Below are 12975 nucleotides of genomic sequence, written 5' to 3'. Positions count from 1 at the left end.
TGTTCGTGGGGGTATCAGCGGCAGGATGGCGATATTATCGAGTCCTTGGATGGTTCGTTTGTTGGATTGAAAGAAAGAAAACAGAACAGGCCGAGCAAAGTCTCAGCACATTGTTTTCCGATGAAAGAAAAAACAACGCAAAAGTCGAATCAATGCGGCCGTTCGTTCGTATGGATCGTCGAGGTTTGGGGGGTATCGTACTTTCGCTAGGCGTGCAATTGACGGGGGTCGACGTTGTCGCTGTCGATGGTGAAGATCGACGAGTACCAGGAGCAAAGATCGGAAATTGGGGACGATGCGTCGCTCCTGACTACGCGGTCGAAGTCGTCAGGTTCGTCTTTGTCGGGATGGAGGACTAGGCGAACTGAGAGGAGGAAGCGTCGGAGAAGATGCGGAGGGTTGCGAGTCGAGACGGAGACAGAGACAGAGACAGAGACGGGAGAGGATAAATCAATGGCTCGGGCATGTCTCGACGGCGGCGCGGCGCATGATATGACGAGGTGGGTGGTGGTGGCCGGTTGGATGAAAAGAGGGAGTAGGAAGGAAAGCCGGGGAAGAGAGGTTTTGACGATGAGAGAGGCTCAGGTCAAAGAGACGGCGAGAGCGCGCAAGGTTACGGGTCCACGTTGGTGGAAGAGACGTCTCGCAGGGCAGTACTACGTACAGATAGGCAGCGTCCAGTACCGTGAGGTACCTGACGAAACTACGGGTCACAGGTGAGGTAGGTAGGCAGGCCTCATCAGCCGGGAGGGAGACGCTGGAGACACATCAGGAAGAGCCGAACAGGCGGCCCGGCCCACTGAAAGAAAGCCACCGGGCCCCTGACGGTACCACTGATCACAACACAGAACCACTGAGAGACGCTGGTAGCCCGGCGTGGACAGGACAGTGGAGGTTATCTTCCATCGACAGTCCGTCAAGAGGTACGTACTCCAAGGTTTACCACCTCAAATTCACCTGAAAGCAGGATGTTCAGCAGAGGGGCGGGACTCGGGGGGGGCGCTGGCAGTGATGGCAAGTTCAAACTTCAGTGGGCGAGTGGCAGAAAATGAAAGTGGGAGGCGGGTGCACAGGTTCCCTGTACGTACTCTGGTATCCACTGGCCGGCTGGATGTTCGCCCTGTTGCCCACTTCCTCCCGCGCCTTACCTAAGCTTCTGGATGGTTTGGTACCTTAGGCGGTAAGGCGCCATGTTCCTGAATGGGGGGGAAGGGGAAGGGGCTGGGTGAGTGGGCGGATATGTATACCTCCACCACTGATTACGTGCAGAGATACTTGGAGATCCACCTCTTCAAATGAGAGAGAGAAATACGCATCTCTGAGTGGCCGACGGCGGGGCTGCGGTAGTGGGGTCCATGGCCCAATAAGGCTTGGCCGCCCACCGGTCTCTGGGTCCTGTTGCCGGGGCTCGAAATGAGCCGGCGACCTCTTCGCTTTTTGTTCTCTCTCGCTGTGTCTCTCTCTCTTCTTTTTCAGAGTTCACTGTCCCAATTCTCCTCCAAGTTACACCAAACATTGAAGCTAGGCATACTTAGGTAATCTTTCGCCGCCAAAGGGCCCCTGGTGAGTCCCCCGTCTCGCTCTCGCCGACACGGTCACCGTTCACTGGTCAAGAACACACAGGAACAGCAGCAAGTCCCGCCGCCCAGCCCAGCCCCAAGACGTGCTTGACGCCGTGTTTCCGGCCAACTGGGTCAAATTCGACTCCCAAGCCACGGCATCCAATCTCGACTTGTCAAGGGCCGTAGAAGGCGTCTCGAAGGGGGAGGGGGAGCCTGAAGGAGCCTCAAATATGCCACCAGTCGCCGATGGCCGTCGATACATCTCTTGAAGTTCTTCCCGAGTAACCTCTCTGCCACCACCATGGCCCTGACTCCATAAGACGTCAAAATCATGGGACGGAAGACCCCGCGGTCCTTGCATACACGTACATGAGCGGTCCCCTTTTCCCACTCTCATATCCGTACTATTCATAGCACCACCTGTGTTCCCCTATGAACGACCTCCTCCGTGGATACGTGGATATGCACTCCGGTAGGTAGCATCGGATCGTCGACTGAGCCTCACTATGCATGCAGCTCCTTAATCGACCTGCTCTCACTTTGACCCTTGGAGGTTGGAACTCCCGAGTCCTCATATCCAATATATCCCTTTCCCATCACTTCATCATCAAGTCTCGTCACTGCCAAAGTTAGGTTTTTGCACTGATCCACCGTGAGTGTGTCTCACAGCCACACTCCTGTTTTGTTCCTGCATATCCCTATGCCGCCGCGAAATCAGACATGCATTCGATAGCACTTCGTTAGATATTGAATATTGTGCTCAAATGGCGGTACATCGATTACCACGTCTCGTCCCCTTCCCTCGCCCCTTACACGGTCCCGTCCGTCTGCCATCATGTTACTATATTTCAATTCGTTCCGAGATCTCAGGAGTGAGGGGCCAGCTTTCACCAAAGCAAAGGCACGCGTGACATGTCGCATACAGACACACTTGTCCAGAACCATCCCGTTCCCCCCGTCAACACCTTAATATCAACGACCTGCCACTCTACATGCATGACCGCCCCGTTGGCGGGCCCCCCTTCCCCTCTCCTTCGTATAGGCAAGAGCAACAGATTGCAGAAAACTTTCCCCTGCGCAGCTGGAAGACCCTCGTTGTCAGCCTGCAGAGCGGGGTGCACCACCAACCGTTGGGATATTGCGCCCTCATCTCGTCCCTGGTCGGCCCCCTTTGTTTGTCTCTGTTTGTCTCTGTTTGTCGCAAAGCGACGGATCCTCTGGGGTTTCTGTTCCAGAATAGAAAACATGACGAACAAGACGATGGAGATTGTGGAAATGCAGTCGGCATGTGGCCTCGGCGCTCACGTCTATCGGAAAAGTAGACTCACCCTCTCAGAGACACACATATCCCCCTCGTAGTAATGCTTCACAGAAGCGAGAGAGGCTCGAAACACGCAATGTGTGCATTTACAGATGGCGATATTGACTTCCGCGTTGCCTTACCTTCACTCGTCCTCCAGTCCACTGTTCATATCACCACTAGTGCCGCGGGGCACGGGAACCCAAAGAACCCCGGGCCCGATCGCCGTCAGCAGTTAATCGGGCCTCCCTTCTCTGCCTCGCCCTCTGTACCTCTTTCCTCCAAATTCCGACTGTCGTCCTGAATACAGATGTTGTGTTGCTCAAGTCTAGGGCTGACCTAAGCACCCTTCAGGGGCAGCCATGGATCTTTCGTGAGAGACAAGAACCAACAAGTGCCCAATCACACATGGATCCGAGGCGTCCAAGTTGGTTTGTTCGAAATCAGCTTTTGGCCACCCGCGATTCCGCGGCAGCTAGCCAGCTACCGCATCCCGAGGGCCGCGCCGGACCATGACTCAATGAGATACCTGTATCCGTACCGATATGGATAGAGCTTATACATAGCCTCATCTTCTCTATCAAAAAGCATATTTCAGATGGTACCTTTCGGGCAAGTTCCTCTCCGAGTAGAACAACGTTGCCGAAGCCAGAGCCGTAGCCACCGCCATTCTTTTCAAATGTCCAGTCTCAGTCCTCCAACCTTCCCAGCCTAGGTCTTACCGCCCGCGGATCCCCAAGACGGGTAGAGAAGGATTGCGTATGCGTGCCAAAAACGGATGCCAACTCATCAGGCGCCCAAGATCGTCCAAGGTCACATCACGCACCACAAATCACACAACAGACATCACACTCGCACCACACGCCCCTAGAAACCTGACCGCCAGTCCCCCCCCAAAGATTGCTGATAGTGAGCCCTTCGGAGATTCGGGGAAAGATGAGAGGCACCCACGCAGACACGCTCACTCACACCGTCTGATGCGAAGCTAGCCAGCGTGCCAGCCCAAACCCCGTCGATGCTCTATACCGACCACCCATACGACCGTGACGTTGTGCCAGTCCTGGCCGTTACAACTACACTAAACATGCACAGTCCCTGATTTACCCTGGATCGCCAGAACGTGGACGATCCCTTGGGACTGCCAAAAATGCAATGACCTCATGGTTTACCTGCCCATCAATTCTGTTGTCTACCTAGGCTCTCACTCGTGGGGTCAGCACTTGAGCCCAGTCGTGCCGCACGTGGAACATGAGAATGGACTACAGCAGACTCTTGAGCCCCAAATTCAATCTTTCACTCATTGCCGCGAACTTCTCTAGTAGCACAACCAGGGATGCCCTCTCACCAACCGGACACCGCCCAGTTCTTTCACCAGAAGAACCAAGAAAGCTGTTCACACAACAAGTCCCTTCCCTGACATTTTTACTCTATAGTGCTCCGTACCCGCTCCGGGTTCCCGCGCCTGGGATGAACCTCCTTGGTTTACGCGCGTGCCCCTGGCCTTTCACTGCCGCTCGCACCCTTTCCTGCCCGCCACCCGCCAGAACAGGAGCGTTATTCAGTAATGCTAAGGAATAAAAAAACATGGTAAAAAAAATTTTAGTGGTTGCATCGAGAGCTTTGGCCCCCATCGCGGCACGGCACGGAAAGGGGCGCTTGCAATAAGGTCGTTCATGCTATGCGGTGCAGGCCTGGCCGTGGGCACGAACATGTTTGATGCCTTGAGTCCCAATACTCGTTCGTATAAGAGTGGTTATCGACTGTTCAGCGACTTGTCACTCTGAGCTTCACTGAATCGGAGTTTTGAGGCATCTTGCCCGATATCTCTCACTCTTCCATTCTGTTCTGCAATATCTCCCGTCATGCATCTTCTCCTCATCTCGCCAACACGAGGCCTCCCAGTGCAGTTCGTAACGACGGCTCTTTCGGGATTACGATAATCTGAACTCATCATCCCCCCTGAACCTAATTGAATCCCGTACTACGACCCCCAGAACATGTTCATGCCCTTACGTGCATACATCAGAGCTCCAACGGAATCGTCCGTGACAGGTCGCGATTAAACAATGCAAATGAATGTTTCCGAGCACGTTCACCTGCCTCATCCTGCAATTTACAAACAACGGAACGACAAAGCTCTCCAGTTCCTTCAATTGCTTGGAAACCCCAGGGATCATCATATTAATGCTGGCAAAGGGATGAAAAACAACAGACGATTGGTTCGTCACTTACCAGCCAACAAAGTCGCCGCCCTCCCCCTCATGCGCCGAACAGCCTCTCTTTCACATGTTTGTTTTAGATCAGGATGAGAAAACAAAGCTGTTCCAAACATTTCACAGGTAGCACAAAGGTTCTCATGCGCAGCATCTGATGTGGCGCACCTGTCACCAGATGGCATTCCTGCCGTCCTAGAGCTTATGCGGCCATCAACTTGAGACTTGAGTTCATCTCATATCCTCGTTATGAGCCCGGCCTTCTGTCGAGCATAAAAATAGCTATTGGTATTTGTAGGCACAAATGCAAGTTCCTTCCTGTGCACGTACTCCGAAGGATCGTTTGCTGTCCGAGATCATGCATAACCAATGTAGTAATGGAGTAACGCGTTATTACGCTCCTGCTCAACAACCTACCTGCAGCAGCATGTCCATCGGGTCCATGTCGCCAAAGACTCCCTCCAGACTCGCGAAATCAACATCGTCGAGGCCATAATAATGACCATATCCCTCCTCATGCGTGTTAGAATAGCATCCGTTGCTTGCGTCCCTTGCCTCTGTAGGCCCCGATATGATAGCTCCCGGGGCATCACCTTTCAAGACAGGGTGGACAGGTTGCCCATCGAAAGGGTGAGTCAACTGGCGGACATAGGTGAGCGCCGTCTCAAGGGTACAAGTAGACTTTCCTGAAGACAAGTTTCTCTGTATGGATTGAAGTGATTCTTTTCCGCCCTTTGGGTCAGCTTGTTCATCTTCGGAAACCATGAAGGAAAAGTACTTACTGCCGAGGCGGTTTGCTATCCCAAACATGTTAGAAAGAAGGGGCTGTGAAAGAGGCTGGTAGGAGCGATACTCACCAATAGGCCAACGGCTCCCTATCTGCTCCATAAACAACTCCAGCAGATCAAGCTGGGAGGAGAAAAGGGACATCTCGGACGAGAGCGCTCTTTGCAAAGAGAAGATTGCGCCAACCAAAAGAACAATGTAGGAGCACAACGGGTCAACAACGTCAAGGTAGGCGGGCTTCCATTTTCCGACGACTTCGGCCGCGTCGTTTGCCTTGTCCAAGATCGAGTGCCAGTGTGCTGTGAGATCGGGAGCAGCCGCGGTCGACGAGCCGCTCATCTCCACGGCACAGATGGCGAGTAGCAAGTCGGAGCTGGAACTATTAGCTTCACTGGTCCGATTTCATACGGGCACGACGTCGGGCGAGGATCATAGTGCTTACCAGGACCAGACGAGCAAATTCTTCAACCGAGACGCGTGGTCTCCTCCCGTCTCGCCAACGCTCAGATTCCTCACGGGCTGAAAGTACCACGAAGGCAACGCAAACGCCGTGGCCGCGCTGTCGCTCTCGAGCTCTCGCAGGCGGTTCTCGAGGCCTTTGGTGCGGCCGGACTTGACTAGGGATCTGAGTTCCGTGACGGATCTCACAAAGGTGCATACGCCGAGGTAGAGGCTCTGATTCGTACATGCCGGCTGTGAGAAGATGGCTTTCATCGTCCGCCAGTGTTTCGGATGCGTTGATCTGCTCAGAGACTCGTGCTGCGATAGGTCCTGATTGTGTTCAGAGTCAAGAGACGGCTGGATCATGGACTCGGTAGGTGATTCAGACGTGAGCCTGATCTTCTCTTCGAGGCGATTCGATATCGCGTTTGGTGATGCACTTTGGAGGCGTCCATGTTAGCACAGTAGCGATGACTTCACAGGCATGCCCAAGCAAGACTTACGTGATGGCACAGCAGCAGGAGTCAAGGCGGTAGATGCACCACCATACCCTGGCCCACTCCTCCATCTCAGCATCCAAGTCCTCCGCCTCGTCCCGTCGTCTTGCTGCCAGTCCATCCCCACCGCCGGCGTCCTTCTCGCCATTGAGATCAAAGGCCCTGCCAGACACGTTACGCTGTCCTCCAAGGCACATCGTGTAGTACAAATCAGCCATCCTGGTGATCTTGGTGGTTTCGGTGACAGTTGCCCACGTCAAGGAGTCAGACATGGCGTGAAGGCACAGGAGAAAAGATGCTTTCAGTTCATCCACGCTCAGTTCCGAGTCGCTTGAGAGACTTTGAGCTCGGTTAGCAAAGTCTTCTGGTGACCACGGTATGACGCCTGGGTTCGCGAAGCGTGAAGACACGGTGAACAGGGCCATTTTGAGGCGGGGTGACATGCGCAGCGCACTTCTGAGTCGTCTGTCTGGACAAGTCTCGAGTAGTGGATAGTTTGGTTGGATGTGTTTGAAGTATAGATTCAATCTTGAGCGCTCTGTTAGTTCCTCAAGTCTTACTTCGCGTTGCTTCATGGCTGAATGTTGTTCACTAACAGGTAAGTTTCCATCTCGAGGCTGACGTTTGGGCCGTATGATAGGGGTCTTCCCAAGACATGCTCAGACCAAGACATAAGGGATGCATCGCCATTAGTTCTTGTTCGATTCGAAGCTCTAGATGGTATACCATCTGAGCCATCAATGCAAACGGTTGTGTCTGTAGCTCGGCCACTTAACTCTGAAGAGGCAGTCAATTCAGTACAAGTCGAGGGTTTGAGTCGTTTTGTGCATCCTTTTGGAGGTCCTGGAAAACGCCGTAACATATATCAGAAAACAAAGTCGAAGTAACCTTAGGACAACACATTTACCTGGTTTCCTTCTTCTTTTGGTATACGAACAACTGATGAGACGTGTACGGCAGTTTCCACACGCAGGACGAACTTGGTCACCTGTTCCACGACCACGCTGTTAATCAAAGGCCATGTGGCTGGATGAGCACCAAGGTTTCTGAGCGGCTCAATCCCTTACACTTCGTTTTCTTCCTACGCAGATGTCAGTTCAGAAGCTTCCTTCAGGCGTTGGTAGTTGGGAGTTGATGGATGGGAACGAACACTCTACAATGGTCGCAGACTCGCAGCTTTCCCTCATCTGACTCCGGGGGACTCGAAGCACTGCCTGACTGAAGATGGTCGGCTGTGATAATCCGAGGCGACTCGGGAGACATGACGATCCAGGAACTCAGTCGCTTTTGGCCCCCAGTGCACCAGGACCCTGGATAGCTCAAGGACACCCCTAATTGTGACCTCGCGTCCTCAGAACAGATAAAGAACGAGGTCAGAAGTTTCCAAAGTCAAATTTGGAACAGATTGTCTGACAAAAGACAAAAGAACTACCAGAAGTCGAAGTGACTTGCTACGAAGTATGTAGACGGACACGGCGTTTCGTGCTGTAGGTCGCGGGACATATGCAGAGGGCCCGAAGAGGCTTAGGGATCCCGTTTTTGCGGGGTAGCCTGTGGAGGTGCCGGGAGATCTCCATGGGGCTCTCGTACTTCTTCGCTTTCTGACGTCTTTGTTTCGGCCTCGGCAATTAGTAGCGGTCCGGGACTTTCTCCAATGAATTGATTATCGATGATCAAACAATCGCACTCCATTCGTAAAGGTTTGAGTCTAGTTGAACAACACATATCCATAACCGAGTTTACGGTCGTGCGAGCTACGTCGTATGGGCCATACCTACACCAAAATCTCCTTTTACCGTAATACTGAGCTTCGCCACAGACTCAGATGATCTAAGTACTAGACATAACATCGCATATCGATATTCCAAAGAACTGCAAATTTACATACGCACACAAGCTTGCGGTATCTTGGCTAGCCACTGCTTCATTCCTTGCTAGCTATGATCTCCGGCGTCCGTGGGCTGAACCGAACCAACAAGCCCGACTGCTTCGCAAACCAATAAGTTGTCACCTGCCACTCCGGCTCGCTCGACGCCCATTCAAGACTAAACTGCCTCAATATCTGGGGTACTACCTTTCCGACTTCCATGATTGAGATGTTCTTGCCAATACAAGTACGGACACCAGCCCCAAACTGCAGATACCGGAGCAAAAGGTCAGCACATACCTTCGAGAAGGCGAGATGGCGTCAACTTCATCAGAAGCTTCATACGTACACTCATGTTATGCCGGTCCATTGTCTTGACAGCTTCAATGTCGTCGCTCAGCCAGCGCTCGGGTCTAAAGGTATCGGCATCGTCGCCAAAGATACTGCGGTCGCGGTGGATCACGGCGGCGTTCATGCCTACGATGGTGCCGGCCGGTAGGTGAAACCCAGAGATTTCGGCGCCCGTCTTCGGGACGATGCGTTCGAGGGGGTAGGATACGCCTGGGTGCATCCGCATGGATTCTTTGATGCATGCTTGGCTGTGTGTTGTCTCAACGTTAGGAGAGTGAATCATAAAGGCCCAGGTTGCTGAAGGGACTTACAGATATACGAGCTTTTGGCTCTCTCCGAACGTGACCACGGGCGACAGTTCTCCTTTTGCTTGTGCTTCGTCGATTTCCTTCTGTAGAATATCATACACGCGCTTGTCGCGCAAGACATAGTAGAAAAGAGCTCGGAGGGCGATGCCAGTCGTATCACTGCCAGCCAGCCTTGTTTGATTGAATAGTCAGTGCAGGCCACTTTACAAAGTATTGTTTCTTCCTTACAGATTGCCCATCAAGTGGTTCATCATATCTCGAGTACTGATGTGTTCACCAGTAGACGCTTGCTCCCGTCGCAAATACGCCAAGAAATCTCCTCGTTCAGAAGAGTCTTGTTTGGCATCGTAATCTTCTAGGCCCTCCATCACCATCTTTGCCAGTTGAGGTCAGCTGGACACGCTCAGAAGAAAGATTTCAACAATGCACATCTCACGCTCGTAACTCACATTCATAACTATTGGCAATGGATCCGGAACTCCGAGTTTTTCCATCACCTTCCTCAACGTGATGTTGCCCAGAAGATACTTGTGCAAAGAAGGCACCTCCCCGATTATTCCGCCGTACATGAGACCGGTCTCAATGCCAGAGATAACATCGTTTACGTCGGACCGGGTCTCCATGAATCCGAAGCGACGGGAGAACGTGATGGCGCCAATGACGTCGAATGCGTACCACTGTACCCACGTGCCCAAGTCGACCACCTGCCCCTGCATATCGGTCATGGCATCCGTGAACATTTTCGTACAGGGGTCCACAAGATACTCGAGGGTTCGAATAGACGTCATGGAATACTTTTGTGCCACTGGTCGTTTAAGAGCCTTGTGCATCTCTGGGTCGATCGCCGTGAACAAGCTCTGCATCCTCTCGTCTTCGTAAATAGCGTCCAACGTGTTGTAAAAGTTTGACTGAAGAATAACCGTGTCAGATTGTGTCAGATTGACCGTCTCCTTGTTGTACATACCTTGATGAACTTGGAATTTATACCGTAGATGGTTTGCAGAGCTGCCGGGTCTGAAATGTTATCACGTAATAAGGATAGTAATCGTATCTCACGAAGTGCCCGTCACGTGCTAAATTACGTATCTATCTTAGATATCGTATATATAGACCTTTTCTTTTTATCTATTTCTACTTTAATAATTAAGTTACTTTTATTATACTCTATATACCTATTACTACGTATTATAACTTATAATAATTATAAGCCTAGCTCTTAATTAAGACCCTATACTACGATTATATATTTATTAATACGATTCTTATAATCTCTTTAAAGTAACTAACTTACTTATACCTACTTTAGCCTAAGCTAAATTAATTAGCTACGATAGTTAGATTAAATAGTTTAACGTACTTTATATTATAAATAAGGGCGTCGGGGTCTAAAAGTATATTAACTTAGATACTTTAAATTCTAATATATTCTTTAACCCCTTTATAGCGCTTATTTTACCCTTAAAATTCGGATAATTAGTTATAACTTATAATAAAAAAGAACTACGAGCTTATTAAGCCCGTTATAAAGCGTTTAAAAACGACTAAAAAAACTAAGAAATCCTCTATTAATAGCTTTTAAATATAACTTTTAATACGAACTTTTTAACTTTTTTAAGTATAAGTAACTTATAAAACTAAGTTAGGTTTCTTTTTATAAAACTAGCTATATTACTTATTTTACGTAAATAAATTTATTTTTATATTATATTTATAAAGAGGATTTATATACTCGAGAGTATTTAAAAATAATAAAAGCTCGACGCTAAATATAAGTAATTTATAGCTTATAAACGTAATATTATTAATATATATATTAAAGTCCTCGCTTAGTAACTAATAAAATTAGTTAACGTTATATTATATAAATACGTATTTTAAAAAATTATTAAAAACGGCGCTAAGTTTAGTACATAATAAATTATTAAATATCTAAAATAAGAATTTATGCCCCCCGAACTAGTAATAAGGAATATAGTTCGAGAGGAATATTAATAAGCCCTTAATAAAGCGAGGACTAGAATTAACCCCTAATATTAATATAAAAAGTAATAATTTACTTATTTCTAAGCTAAAACGTATAATATTTTAAAAATTAATAAAAAAATCGCTATACTCGATTTTTTAATTATAATTAAGTCTAAACTTAACTTTATATAAAGCTAATACATATATAAGACTTTTAGTAAATTAATAGCCTTTGGAATATATACGAGGACCCTCAAGAAGATTACGTATATATTTAGCTTAGTAACTTAAGACGTATATACTAAACGATTTTTAAATTAAAAAGGGGCTTATTTTACTTTTATTAAACGCTCTAACTTAGTTAATAACGTAAATAATAAGGGTAACGTTATATATTTTTATAATTACGTATACTTATAGCGCCTTATAATATATTAAAAATTAAAATAAGTATTTATAAACCGAAACGCTAATAAGTTATTAATACGAATACTAAGGAGCTATATAAAAGAAGTCCTCGCTATTATTAAATTAAATAAATAAAAGTTATTTTATAATAAGCTTAAAAAAGCTAGTTAATTAAAGAACGATAGAACCCCTAAGAAACCTAAGTTTTTAAAAAGATCTTTTAACTAACTTATAGCGAGCTTATTAGTAAACTAAGACGAGAGCTACGTAGTTATTATATTTATAAAGAGTTAAGACTTAGAAATAAACGTAATTTTTAGTACTCTTATAAATAGTACTTATCCCCTTTTTTAGAATATAATAATAAATAGCTATAGAGTAATATATTTAATTAATAATAAGAGCCTATTTAAACTTAAAAGTTACGTATTATTAAGTAATAAAGACTATATTAAATTAAGAACTATTATATTACTTATTATTATACGTAATACTCGTATTATAAAAAGCGTTTTAAATAAACCTAAGGGAAAGGGAACTTATAATTTAAAACTTTAAAACGTCGCTTATATTAAAGGATTTTATATTAATATAGTCTTAGAGACTTTATTAAATAAAAGCGTACTCTAATATTACGGTCTAAATTATATTTTATAATAAGGAACGCTTTATAAAAGTACTATTAAAAAGCAGCTTATTTAAAAGAATAATCTAATCTTTTTTAAATATAAGCTCCTCTAATCCTATTTTTTTTTATAAACCTTAAGTATATCCTATAAAGCCTAGCTAATATTATATTACTAATTAGCTATAGAAAATTCTATTATTTATATTAACGTATTTATAAAAGGTTTAATAGCGCGCTCTTTTAGTATTTTAAAATAGGTTATCTCGGACTTAATACTTTTTATTAATTATTATATAAAACTTAAAGTATATATATTAAACCTCCCCCCCGACGGAGCAATCCGCCGGGGCCGTACCGTGTATTACGTATTGGGGAAAACTGGGTATATTGCGCTCCATACCTAACTACTAATCAAAACAGCTCCCAACCTTCCGCCGCTTCTAGCCGCCTACAGGGCGAGCTTTACCCACTCTAACGCGCACAGGACCTCCTAGTGCCAGCCCGCGTGGGTAGCTAGGTCTAGCATAATCTATTCTTTTATATAGGTATTATCGTTACCCGGGGGGTCCCGTAGGAGCCGTCTAAGGCGCCGGCTTATCGCCCTGACCCTGTACACCTCCGGCCCGTCTATCGTGGCTATTATAGCTAG

General features: G+C 47.3%; 3 protein-coding genes across 3 annotated transcripts; 2 read left to right on the top strand and 1 right to left on the bottom strand.

Annotated features, from left to right (window-relative positions):
* Positions 1-246: 246 nt before the first annotated feature.
* CLUP02_12936 (uncharacterized protein) lies at positions 247-1831 on the top strand (the record flags this gene model as incomplete). The annotated part of the gene is made up of 4 exons (XM_049291894.1): positions 247-709; positions 849-923; positions 1536-1563; positions 1624-1831. The coding sequence occupies 4 exons, from the start codon at positions 247-249 to the stop codon at positions 1829-1831; spliced, it is 774 nt and encodes a 257-aa protein (XP_049149040.1).
* Positions 1832-1994: 163 nt separating this feature from the next.
* On the top strand, positions 1995-5297 carry CLUP02_12935 (uncharacterized protein; the record flags this gene model as incomplete). Its single annotated transcript, XM_049291893.1, has 19 exons — positions 1995-2018; positions 2079-2115; positions 2175-2214; positions 2296-2387; positions 2502-2722; positions 2769-2880; positions 2976-3159; positions 3217-3393; positions 3451-3463; positions 3523-3674; positions 3734-3771; positions 3852-3905; positions 3955-4069; positions 4128-4266; positions 4296-4423; positions 4466-4599; positions 4671-4768; positions 4950-5150; positions 5202-5297. The coding sequence occupies 19 exons, from the start codon at positions 1995-1997 to the stop codon at positions 5295-5297; spliced, it is 2055 nt and encodes a 684-aa protein (XP_049149039.1).
* Positions 5298-5480: 183 nt separating this feature from the next.
* CLUP02_12934 (uncharacterized protein) lies at positions 5481-10287 on the bottom strand (the record flags this gene model as incomplete). Its single annotated transcript, XM_049291892.1, has 17 exons — positions 5481-5872; positions 5933-6234; positions 6304-6741; positions 6806-7264; positions 7360-7368; positions 7422-7528; positions 7601-7642; positions 7707-7803; positions 7885-7952; positions 8019-8149; positions 8274-8400; positions 8688-8711; positions 8772-8933; positions 9016-9265; positions 9329-9496; positions 9554-9699; positions 9775-10287. 17 exons carry the CDS (start codon positions 10285-10287, stop codon positions 5481-5483), a joined length of 3435 nt encoding a protein of 1144 aa, XP_049149038.1.
* Between the last annotated feature and the right edge of the window lie 2688 nt (positions 10288-12975).

This window comes from Colletotrichum lupini, chromosome 6, assembly GCF_023278565.1.
Source record: "Colletotrichum lupini chromosome 6, complete sequence".
Lineage (NCBI taxonomy): Eukaryota > Fungi > Ascomycota > Sordariomycetes > Glomerellales > Glomerellaceae > Colletotrichum > Colletotrichum lupini.
This window is presented reverse-complemented; position numbering and strand designations above follow the sequence as displayed.